The sequence below is a fragment of the Eschrichtius robustus genome, chromosome 7 (genome assembly GCF_028021215.1).
Source record: "Eschrichtius robustus isolate mEscRob2 chromosome 7, mEscRob2.pri, whole genome shotgun sequence".
Taxonomy (NCBI): domain Eukaryota; kingdom Metazoa; phylum Chordata; class Mammalia; order Artiodactyla; family Eschrichtiidae; genus Eschrichtius; species Eschrichtius robustus.
The window spans coordinates 121,772,946-121,785,824 of NC_090830.1; the positions used below are offsets into that span (position 1 = coordinate 121,772,946).

Consider the following 12,879-nt stretch of genomic DNA (forward strand, 5'->3'; position numbering starts at 1 on the left):
CCATGTGCACGCCATGGAAATTAAATTCTCATATATGCTCTAGTAATAAACCAACTTCATTGTTATGCTTATGCTAGTGGTGGGTGCTAGAATCCTCATTCTGGTTACCTATACCCTGTTTCACATGTAGAATCTTACAGGAGATGGTACACAGATTACAGTTCTTAATTAGTTTAAACGAAGTTAATTCATTTTGTTTCTAGTTTAGCAGTGCCTGTCCGGGAACACATTCAGTTCAGTTGGGAAATGTTAAGGTCAAGTAGATAGATTGTTTCAAGCCAAATTTCCAGAGAGAACTGAGCAAGTGTATCTGTTTGAACTTGGCTTTAAGAGAATCAGCCAATCAGTATGCAGACGTTCTGTTCATCAAGTAAAAAACTGCTTGGAGTCTGAAATTCTTGCTTTCATAACCAAAGACTCACTTTTGTCGTCAGTTTAAAATAACCATTGAAATTTTGTGCATCATGTCTTAGGGATAACAATCAGTTGTTAATTTGTCATTTTTTTTATGGTTCATATATGGTCTGTAGATTTCTCTGTCCAACTGTGTCTCGTCTACCTAAGCATATAAGTTAGAAGGAATAAACTTTACAAAAACACACAACTAAAAGTGAGAAATGTCCTTGTATTTAACTGTGTGTGTGTGTGTGTGTGTGTGTGTGTGTGTGTGTGTGTGTGGCAGATATTGTCAGTTGAAGCTTTTCCATCCTTATGGTACAGACCTGAAATTGCAATAGATTACAAACTGCAGAGAGCTTCTGTCTTCTCCAGAAGCCACATATAAAGCACCAGTAGACAGTAGTAACTGACAACTAAGACTAAAAATGTTGACAATTTCTTGATTTGCCTGGTTAGCTTATGTATAGAAGTCATTAACTATTTATAAAATGCATTATGAATTGGGTTCCTTCAAACTGTAGCTGACTGTGTGACATTTCCAGCTCAAATTCTCATGCTTGCATTTGGCTAAAGTACAGATTTTATACAGTTGATAATAAAGCAAAAAATATTTTAGTTGGTTTATAAAGATACAGTAGGTGTTTCAGTTTCATTAGCTTTGAGTCTGCCAAATTAAAGTATGACATAGTACTTAGCAATGTAGAGTGAGGTTTTTAAAAAATTCCACAAAATGTAAAATATTTTATTGATATTTAGGAGGAAAATTCCATAAAATAAGCAGTTTGTCATTCAAAGGAATTGGCCTTTTTTTGGTATCCAATTAGTTTAGTGATGATTGTGCAGGCTAAATTGCAGTTGATTAAAATCAGCTTATTTAAAATTTCAAACCATAAAAATTTAGGAGAAAATACCAATGTCATGCATTTAAATATAATTCTTAGTAAAGCAAAGTGTTAATTTAAAAAAAAAATTTCTAAAGTGATACTTGAGTGTAAAGAGTTCAGTTTTCAGCATTAGCTGTGTCATTTTCATGAGGAACTATTTCTGATATTTGAAATGAGTTGTCTTTTCAATCTATCAGAAGAACATTTTAAGGGAAGTCAGTCCTATCAGAGAACATTTTATAAACTCAGCATATCATTTGCTTAATTACATCCAGAAAGCCATCCCAGTGAGCAGTTTTAACCATCCCAATGGTAAAGAATGACATTTATAGGGACCACCCTTCAACTGTGGATAAATCTTTAGTTCTCTGTTGCTGAGCATGTACACCCTTAATTGCTGGTTTTTAAAAGCAATGGATTCTAACCAAAACAAGATTAGATATTTAGGGATACATGTTTATAATTTTCTTCTTCTTTTGAAGTACATCAAATCAAAATAAGAATATAATGTAATTAAACAATCTATGCCAATTTGTTGGTATTTTGGTAAAAAAGGGGAAAATAAAAACAATCTCCATATGATATTCTTGCATACTGTGGAATGTTTTAGTCCCCCATAGTGATGAAATGAATAATTAAAAAGGCAGCTCTGATACCACAGCCTGTTTAAAGGTTCTCATTTCCTTTAATGCTGTAAAATACTTTTGCTAGCTAGTTTGAAACTACCGTAGCGAGGAGCTCCAAATGGGCAAAAGAAAGGTTTGGCTTGATTGAAATATTGTGGTAAGGCCATGAAGTGTACTGTCCTTGTAATTTAGCATTTTTCAGTACGATATGAAGTCAATAGAAATAGCTAACTAATAGTAGCTTCAGTAAATACTATAAGAGAAGCCAACCTAATATCTGCTGTTTGTGGTGGTAAGAAGTCTGCCATATTCAAAAATGAATGAGTTGGATCACTCCTGAATAGTTAAGACATCTGATATAGATGTCATTACTGACGTCAGTCTAATGACCTAACTTCTATTTTGTCCTTTCTGCAACATGGTTGGTTTCATTTATCTACTGCCAGAGTATGAGATACACATTTGTAGCAAGGAAGGGGAGCTTGGGGTAGAGACTTAGGGCAGGAGGGGATACCACCATCTCCTTTGCAACATTTTGCAATTTTTATATTTTTTTTCCTGAGAGTATTCAGAGGGTAATAGAATGAGGAGGAAATTTTGTGCGGTAGAATGAGTGCTGAGCTGTAAGTCAGGACCACAGAGTTCTAGTCTCAGTTTAACCAAAGCTACCTTTAGAATTCCACGAGACTGATCTTTTTTTCTCTAAAAAAATAAAAGGATGTCTAGGTTTATTTATTTTTATTTATACCCCATTCAGCCCTTTTCAACTGGATTCTGCCAGAGAGTTAAGCCTTAATACCCTAAAGTTTCTATTCCATGTAATGAACTAAACTCTCTCTCATGTCCCATCTTTGGGAGAATTGAGAAAATAGTCACTGAAATCATTTTCTGTATTTTGTGGTTCAGAAAAAGAACCCCAATTGAGAAAGGCAACTTTAAAATGATTTAAAATCTATTCGTTTTTCTTGTCAAAAGTCCTTTTAAAGTCTAATATAGTAGGATTTTATGTTTAAGATATTATGATCTCTATGTGGCAAAGCAGTGTTACTCATTCACTGGTTTAAAAATCTAATTAAAAATCTTGTTGACTTCTGCTCACGGATTATGGATAGTCCTTTTAAACTACAATAATTTTTCATATCACAGTTGAGCAGGTAAGAAATATTAAGTGCTAAACTGTAGACCCCAAGTGGGAAAAGATTACTGTTTCCCAACTGCCATTTTTTAATTGACTGTTTTTGCTTAGTTAATTCAGAAGCAGAAAAGGCAGCAAAGTAATCTGTAAATCGGCATTTGGGTCTGAAATAGTGATGCTGAAGTAGGATCTGAGGATGGCACTCTAGCTTCACAACTAATTTTCAGAGCTTTTTAGCTTTTCCAGATGTGTGCATGTTTAGATAATTCATGAATTGCTTGCAGACATGTCCCTCTGACTTTACAGGTAAAGGTAGATTTCTTGTAAAACAAAATTTCAGTGTGTGAAAAATTGATCCATAGCCTGCTTGTCTTTATTTATTGGAATTGTGAAAAGCTGGCTCATAGCCTACTTGCCTTTATTTACTGGGATTGGGAAATTTAATTTGTTTTACCAGATGTACACATACACACACTCCCACTACTTTTCCTTAGGCCATTTTTATAGAGGACTTGGAGACATTTAAATTATTGTTAGGAAACGGCATGTGCTTTTAAATTCTGGTTAGTAACATCACAATAATGAAAGAAATAGGGATATGCTGTTTTCCAGGCATTCCAGTGTATAGTTGGAGATATAATATTATCCTAGAATTAGAGATTTTAAAAGACCTATATTGTAGAGTCCATTTCCTGCCACAATATTAAAGACCCCCTATACTCTTGTTTTAATTACAATCTGGTGAGTGTTGCAGATATACAGCTGTATAGTTGTATTTCCTTTAGCTTTGTGGTCTGATTTGAATGACTCTGCACGGAATAACATATCAGTTCTGATCCGTTTGTGAATATTAATAGAGTACTTACACAATGCAGAGTTTTCTTCCATTACTGGCATTTGAAAAAACTTCTAATTTACATTAAACTCCTCAAGTTCAAGAACTTTGCACAACTTTGGTTTGCACATTTGAGCAAATAGGTTTCCATTAGGGGGCTCTCGAGGTTTGAGATGATCAGCGTTGATACCAGTACTGCTTCGAAGCCTTTACTTTCTAACGTTCATCTTGCTCTCTCCCTTTTTGTTTTGTTTTATAGAAAAGGTCACGGATTGCCTACAGTGACGAAGTACGGAATGAGCTCCTAGGGGATGATGGGAATTCCTCAGAGAACCAGGTAGAATGCTAATCAGGAAGGCCCGGTGGGTGGCTGGAGGGTGAAGGAGGTCACTGGCGCACTGGGCTCTCAAGCTGCTCCGTAACAGTATTAGCAGCAACTCATGTGGAAGCGATACTGTTTAATGCAAAGCTGGAGTCTTAATCAACTTCAAAATGTTTCTTGGAGATCTTACATTTAACCCTTTACCTTGTGATCACTGTCTGCTATCTTTTTAAAAAATCTTTTCTTCTCTTTTCTTTATTATTTAGTACTTAAGGAATAACTTGAAACACACTGTTTGCAGACAAAGCCAAGGTCCTCACCTCAAACACATGTAAAAGGAATAAAAAAAGTACATAATGCAGCTTTGATAATAATGCAGTATAATTAAATCAACACTTGCAGCAAAACAAATGAAAGTAAGCTTTCAAAATTCGACAGGGCAGCTCAGTCTCCTATTGTGTAGCTTCTTAAAAATACATTCACCAAAATGCAAATTGTAAGCACCAGTGTGGAACTTGGATACTCACAGAAAGGTCCTGCCCCTGTCAAATAATGAAGAAGATGATGATGATGATGATAGTGGTAGCAGTAGTAATAGGAAAAGGAAAAGTCTTTGCAGTTTAAGATCTGCACAGGCAAAAAAATTAAGATATAATTTCTTCTTAAAGAGGCCTTACAACTTGGCTGTCAGTTCTCACTGGATCACACAGTAGTGTCATGAGTCTAATTAATGTCCCACTTCTTTCTTTGAATTAATACTGCAGATTTCATGAATTCATGTAGATAATATATATGACTTTAAAAAAATGTTTCAAGAACCTCAGAGTAGAGATGATTTTAAAAATGTCTCAAACAGTCCTAGTGACTGATTCTCTTTGACACTTTTAAAGAAAATAAATGATAGGGAACTTCAGAAGCAAGACCTGAACGTGTTTATTAATGTTACTTTGGCAGGTCTAGTAAAAGTCTCTACTCTGTCTAAATAAAAATGAACATAAACCATTCATTGAGTAAACCAAAATTTTAATAAGATACTAAAACATAATATATTGATATCATTATAAAAATTGCATAATAGTATTTACCGTTTCAAATAGAGTATAAGTTTATATATGCTGAAATTATATTACTATCCACTAAAATGTTAATATTGTAAACAGGGTTGTTGCTTATGTGATTAAGGCCCCCATCTGTCCACCCCCCAAAAAAGGAGAGGAATCACTGAGCTGATTGTGTTTGTTTTTGGAAAGATCTTACCTCCTTCACTATTTGGATGTTATCGGCTTGAGTTCAGACATGTAAACACATTAAGATTTGACTTGGGATTTCAGCTTCCCTGATTGAAATGTGAGAATAGCTAAGGGAAAAAAAAATAAGGAGCACATTAAACACAAAAGCGTGATGTGATAAAAGAGTTTTACATATAATAGATTAAATAATGTGAGGATGAGAGCAAAACATTTTTTCTTCCTATTTTAAGTGAGATTTAGATTGCTCATACCTCTTGAGTGAATCATAGTTTTATTTTGTATCTTTACTGCAAAAAAATTATATTTTTTTGCAAAAAAAAAAAAGTGAATGCATAGTCCCCATGTCAATTCTTTAAAAAGCTACAGCTCTTTCCCTCATTTGAAACTACTGCCTAATACAGAGGAAATAGAAAGGAACGGGGTGTTTCTAACTCAGACTCCTTTATTGTAATGGATGTTGTAGTACTGTGACAGGGATCCTTTTTTTTTTTTTTTTTTGAAGCATGTTCCCTTCTCTTAATGGACATTTTATGTGCCTAGAACATTTGCCTTATATACATATAAGAATGACTTTTTTTTAACGCCTAAAGAAAAATATTCCACAAAAATAGATTGAGTTCATATTTTCTGAATTTCTCCAATTATATTCCTGTCACTTTAAAGTGATTACTCAGAGATTTCCCCTGGACTTCTGTAAATCAAACTTACAAATTCTGAAAGTGCTTGGAGAGCCTGAAGTTTAGTTGTAAGGAGCTGTCACTTCAATAAATAGAGTATGATGAATTATAGTCATGAGACTGTGAAACTGTTAGATTATTACTTATGTGAACTTTTCAGTCTAAAATTTGAATCAGATTTGAAAGTTCAAAGAGACGACACTTAACTTTTTGGATATTTTGTTACCAAATGTAGCAAAATTTCCATATCATAATGAAGCCTTTATGTTTCATTTTTGAGGCTCTTTATCATAATATAGGGATTAAAATCCCTAAAACTATAACATATCCTTAACCAGGAATGGTCACTTGAGAATAACTCTTTATTCTGCATCAGTATTCATTCAGACTATGGAATCAAAACAGAAGCATTTTCTTTAAAGGAAGAAAAGATTTGAATCTTCATTTTAATTTTTGTAGCTCAGTGGCCAAGAAGACAGCTTTTTCTGGGTAGGATCACCTGTAAATTATAGAAAAATATTTTTTCTGTACACAGATAAGTTTATTTTCAAGTTAATTGTTGAGAAATTGATTTTCAGAACTTTTTGGCCATGTGATATGTATGATAAACTTTTAACAATAGAGGGAAAACTTAGAGGTAAACAAAATGAGACAAAAATGGCAAGATTTGTTTAACTAAAATTGGGATATATATCAATTTTTTTAAATTATAGGTCAGAAAAGGAAAAGGATAAAGAATTAATAGCAAAGGCTGCAAATAGATAAAATGAACTAAGTACTAGCTATTTAGTTATTTTTGATGCAATATCCACATCCTCCCTATAGTGACTTCTTTATGGATTCAGACAAATGTGAATGCCATAGCTCTTATTTCTCATTCTGCCAATTTATAATGCATTTTTTTAGGCATCTGAAACCTGGCTGTTAATATACATAATTATGATCTGCCAATTAACTATAAAGTATATTAATTTACTCTTAAATATGTAAACATTTTTGCCATGATTATAATTGTTAAAATTTCAAAAATTAAGAATTTTCAAATGCATTTTAATGTCCTTTATACAGTACACATTTTTATTTAATTCCAAATTAATTGCTTTGTATAAATTCATTTCTATTATATCCATTGCATGCAATCAAATATAGCTCATCTGTGATTTACAGAGAAGGGACAAAATTACCTACTTTGCACATTCGTGTATTGTTGGGTCTTTCCAAGGGCTATTGTCTTAGGCATTATCATTCTATTCTTTTAACATATCAGATTTTCCATTGCATGTGACATTTTAATTTTTAGAAAGAGTTCTTGAAATGTAGTGAAGCTGTATTTAGAGTGGAAACTTAAGTAATTGTTAACTCAATTTAGTTTCATGAAAACGGTTCTCAGAAAAGGGAAAAAAAATAAAAAAAGAATCTTACAGAATTAAACCCCCTTCATAGTGGAGTATGATAATGGGGCAAATGTTCCCCATTTTGAAACCTAATAGTGTCTCAGTTTCCATCTGCAAAATTACATTGATCAGTGAATAAATCTGAACAAATGAAATTTGAGTAAATCCTAAATAGAAGGTTCAAAAAAAGATATAAAGAGTAGGATATTTCTAAACGTGCAGACATTTTTGTGGTAAAGCAATATTCACCAGATATGATTGCTTAATTTTTTAATGCGAGGTTCTCTTAAGTTCCGATTTGGGCTTGCTGTGCATAAAGTGTGTCAAACTTCAGCTACAGACCAGGGGGTGAAGTCGGTCAATTTAATTCCCCAAGATCTAAAGAAGGTCGGTATCATTTCATATAGCCCTGGCAGAGCAGATCATTACCAGGCACAAATCTGTTCGTTACGTGCTGAGGGTTTATAGCAGAATAAATAGACTGTCATCATAAGTTCAGAAAATTGTGTGTTCGACCCACGATAATGTGTAAAGGGCGTTTAATAGAGTTCAGCATTTATTCGTTATCTGTATGCGGACAGAGACGGCAGTCGCGTTATCAGCTTTAAAAAAAAAAATTCGGTAGTTCTGGGAGTCACGTGACGTCCCTCACATACAGAGGCGCGCGCGCATGAACCCTCACATGCTCTGCCGTGCAGTTTTGATTTTAGTCACAGCAGAAAGCTTAACCACAAGAGATTCCACTGGTTCAAACCAGCGTAAACCAGATTTTTTCAGCCCACAAAGGAACAGATTACCTCTTGTATCAAATTCTGCATTGGGAGAAAATCTTTGTTTCAAAAAAGATGTTGATTATCATAACTCAACATGGTGGCATGGCACACTTTCATATCGCCTATAACGGAGCTAGTAACTCGATAAAATACGAAATCACTGCTTCCAGTCTAGTCTAAGCATTGTTAATTTTCAAAAATAGACCATCTTTTGTTTACTTGAGTGAAAACTCTCGAACTAAAAAAAAAAAAAAAAAAAAAGATAAAGATTAAAAACCCTCCCATTACCTAGCTTAGCTACAAATCCGGTGTAAAGCTTGGATGCAGCCATGCAGCACAAACAAGATAGAACGTTTTTTGTTTGGAACCTATTGAAAAAACAAATGGGTAGCATTTTTAAACACTCATTGATTATGGCAGGGTGGTATGGCCCAAATGGTCTCTATTGCTGAAGAGTAGTTTTAAACTTTGGCCCTTTAAGTATCATAGTCAACTGAAGAATGGTGCCCCCAGAAAGAAGAAATAGCTGTGCGATCAATTCCAAGATCAGCTCTTTCTGAGAGTTAATGTTTGCCTTTTTCTCCCATGATGTTTGGATAGCAAAGAGAAAGATTCCGATATATGATAGGCCAGGTATCTTAGCTTAGAATTTTACTTCTTCTGGGGAAGAATTGTAACTTTTCACATGAAATGATGAGGTGCTTGACTCATACACTCAGTGGTTGCTGAGATAATGAGTGTATTAATTACAAGTAATGACAACTTCATATATATTTTTGGAAGAGTGACATTGAAAGTTTCTTTTTCAGTAAATGCACTGTGAGGTATTATATAATAGATTCTGTACCCTTTTTATAAGTTTCATAACAGATTTGAAATCTCATTCTTTTGTACTTGAAGTACTTTTCAAATAACAAATAGAAATAACAGAGTAAGCTGGAATGCATATTGCCTTCCTTGAATTGGAGACAAAAACAGCATTAAGCATTGAGAAATCTGGGTTATCGTAAACATGATACTTTTAGAAAGACTTATAGTGAGCAATTCATGGCATGTTTCTCCCAAAGCAATACTTTAATTTATTGGCCTGCATATGTCAAGTGTTATAACAGATGTTACAGATATTTGGATACTTAAAAATTATCAGTTGTAGACCTGAATTGCTGAGGATGCAAATTTCAGACTTAGAATGTGGTTTATAGTCTCTTACAGCATAGGTTTCAGTTTTTATTCACTGTAGAAACTATGGCAGACACCTCAACTATACAATGATATTTGTGGTTTAGAATACAGTACTGTCTCTGTCTCTGTCTCTGTCTCTGTCTCTCTCTCTCTCTCTCTTCCACACACACACACACACACACACACACAGAGTGAACCAGATATATGGTTATATCCATTTTCTAGTTTCTAAAGAATTAAACAACTTGTTTTATCTGTTATATTTAAGACAAATGAATATTCTACAGAGGAGAATCAAAATGTTATTATAGAAGAGTTTACTAACAGGTAAAGAGTGGTTTGGGGTTTGACTTCGGTGAAAAGAGACTGCAGTACAAATGAAGTGAGAGAGCTCATTGCTTTGAAATGGCCCAGTTTACAAGATGAATAAAATTGAAAAGTGAAGAAACTTCAAAAATTTAAATAAAAACACCGTGTGATTGCAGTAGCCTCTTAAGCAAAACAAAAACCTAGAAATCAACTCTGATACACGCAGTATTTCTAAGGATGGTGAAATATTTTCTGATACTGCGTCCTAAATATTATCTATCCTGGCATGCTTTATTCCCTATTAACATAATGTTACTTCCAAAGGTGATCCTATTACTAGAGTGGGTACAAGTATGACATTAGCATAACAGTTTGTTGTTTTAAAATACTTATTGGGACAAAAGCATGAACTATTAATCATTTTCATTTGGAGGTAAAACCTGAAAGCAGTTGTCAAGATTCAAAATAGAGAAACATCCTGAAAACTTGTAAATACAAAACCTCTTCAGTGGTGCATTCTTAGAAGAGAAGAACAGTAAACTTGTTTTCTTTCTTTATAATATAGACTTCTATGAAGTCGTTCCCCTTTATTTCATGATGGTGTCTTAGATGTACTTTAAAAGAGAATTTCACACTATTCTCTTTGTTTAATGTGACAGTGTGAGAAAGTGATCTTTATTCGTTCAAAAAACTCTGCATGTAGTCTATGTTTAGGTTCTTTTAATGTGTTTGTCTGTGATTTTTAAATGCTAAACATGTAAACAGATAAATTGTCAATGTTAATTCTGTATCCTGTCACACAACTGATCTTTCTTTCCTGCCATTTCTCTCCTTTTTATCTTTTTTTTTGTGCATTCATGTTGCAGTTGATAAAATTACGTGAAGAGGTGAGTACTTCCTAGCTTGCTTTTTAAAAAAAAAAAAAATTCTGCTTTTCCCTATAAAATTGAGTTTCTAAATCTGAAGTAAAATCTTCGGGTGTGTTTTTCCAGGAAAATCTACACATAGCAAAAGTATTGATTATATTGCTAGAAATGTTCTCTGCTCTCTTTAAAAAAACAAGTACATCCTCATCATGCTTATCACAATGATCATTGTTGTTTGCCAGCTTTGGAAGAAAATTCAGATTTTAAAGACCAAAAAAGGGAGGAAAAATAAAGGAATATCTTAAAACTATACCCAAGCGTAGTTTTAATGTAGACTGACTTCAGTTTTGTTTTATTCGTATTGGTTTCTCAAGGAAGTCAATGTGATTAAACATTTTTTCCTGACATTCTGATTTATTTTACTAAAAACTGTTTTTAAAAAAACTCCTTTCTCTCAACCAAAATTCTTAGGTTCAACATTAGATATCATGAATCTATTATCCTTTTGAGGAAACACACGTATGTTATAAATACCCTACTAGTCTGTGCACACAGATACCTAAGAATAGCTAAAGCTCTCCTCATTGTTAAACACTTTCCTTTTTGTAGGAAATAGCACCCAAGTGAGTTCTCACTTTTCTGAGTTTGCTGGTCTGTTTCATAATGCAGCTTCAGACTTTTTTTGTGGCCGAGCAAATATTTACAACAATGTTGATAATTTTATCCCTGTATCAATGAGGGATGCTGAATGATTCTGTATATTTTTTTAAATTAGACCATACTTATCAAATATGCTTTGCTCTTTTCAGAAATAGAGTAGTAGTATTTTTTACTTAGTGGGATTGAATTTTGTTACTTTTATATTAGGGCATAAAATAATGGCCCATATTGCAATTTAAAAATTGTCTAATTGCTTATAATTATCAGAGTCCTGTGAATTATTTTCAAGTTTAGATTGGCTGCATTGATTGAGATTTTCCCAGAAGTTTTTTTTAATTGGTATGTCATCATTCTCTAGGTGATGTGAATGCTAATTTAGAGGTTTGTAGAGAGTGGTTTTCAACAGCTCTTCTGATTTAAGATGCATTAGTGATGTCTTCTCAGTAAAAGTAATAATGATATATAAAATGAAGGGTGAAAATACACAAAACCCTCATCCTCCAACCTTTTTGTGGTTTTTTTTTTTTTTATCTTCCCTGCATGGAAGCAGATGTATACACTAAATGAATATTATCAATCGCGGTTTTGATGTGAGTGATATGTCAACATTATTCTTCTGCAAGACAAACTGCTTGTATGTGTTTGCATATGCTCAGGCTTAGGTGAAGAATCTGAATTTTCAAATGTTAATGCAACCAACAATAGACTTGAAAACCACTGTATGCAGAAACTACATAAAGCTCTTGGCCCTGAATTTAGCCGTGAATATAATTAATAAACCCTTGTGCCTTAGTACCATCAGCATCGTTGACAGAAGATTTAGTTTTAAGCTGAATTGTATGGATTTAGTAATCTTAATTCTATAAGCTGAAAACATCACATCTGCATTTCTTTTAAAATATGTTTCGTCATCGTTGTATGGCTTAATTCCTTTGTTGTGCCTATAGCAACAGTTTTATCAGTTATGCTCCTGGAATGCATGTTTCCGAAACTGTAACCTGAGATGGACTTGTACTTGGAAGAGTTAGATCACTCAACTAACAGAATAGTATACTCTGAAATATTCTTTTAACAGTCTTTGATATGGGTGCAGCACTGATATTTATAGAATAGGTTATGGTGATGACACTGTTGGTAAATGGTTTGCTCCAAAGTGATTGTTTCTCAGCCAGGATCCTCAGAGTAATCAAACAGTGAATGTACCCCAGATTTCTTCCTTGCATCTATCCTAAGAAGGCAAACACTCCTCTGCTTCAAAATAGGGTGTTTCATTGTGTTTGGAAACGAAGTATGCCCCATCTGTTCCTTGTGATGCTCTTTTTGGGGCTCAGTTCTGGAAACAGAGCATCCTTGGAGGCAGGCTGGTAGTGCATAGGGAGCTGAACTGGTGTTGGCTCTGCCGAGCTCTCTGTTTGAATCCTGCATCTCCAGCTCTCCATGTTGCACAGCTCCTCACACAAGTGGAGCTGTGTCTGAAGCTTCTGCACAGCTTCACTTACCTGCTTTGAAAAGGGCTGAGAAGAGGGTGAGAGAATGAGTTTGGGATGGAGTGTGGGGGCAAGTTGAA

At 34.1% G+C, this 12,879-nt stretch overlaps 1 protein-coding gene across 9 annotated transcripts in view; it reads left to right on the forward strand.

Moving 5' to 3' along the window:
* The window catches only part of VTI1A (vesicle transport through interaction with t-SNAREs 1A), a 346,106-nt gene that overhangs the window by 58,009 nt on the left and 275,218 nt on the right, over window positions 1–12,879 (forward strand). For 6 of the 9 annotated variants that reach the window (XM_068548556.1, XM_068548560.1, XM_068548563.1 and 3 more), the window contains exons 4-5: window positions 4,139–4,216; window positions 10,653–10,673. In XM_068548556.1, the coding sequence (XP_068404657.1) occupies window positions 4,139–4,216; window positions 10,653–10,673 (99 nt within the window). The remainder of the gene's footprint in view (window positions 1–4,138; window positions 4,217–10,652; window positions 10,674–12,879) is intronic. The other 3 variants (XM_068548558.1, XM_068548559.1, XM_068548564.1) reach the window with 1 other exon arrangement.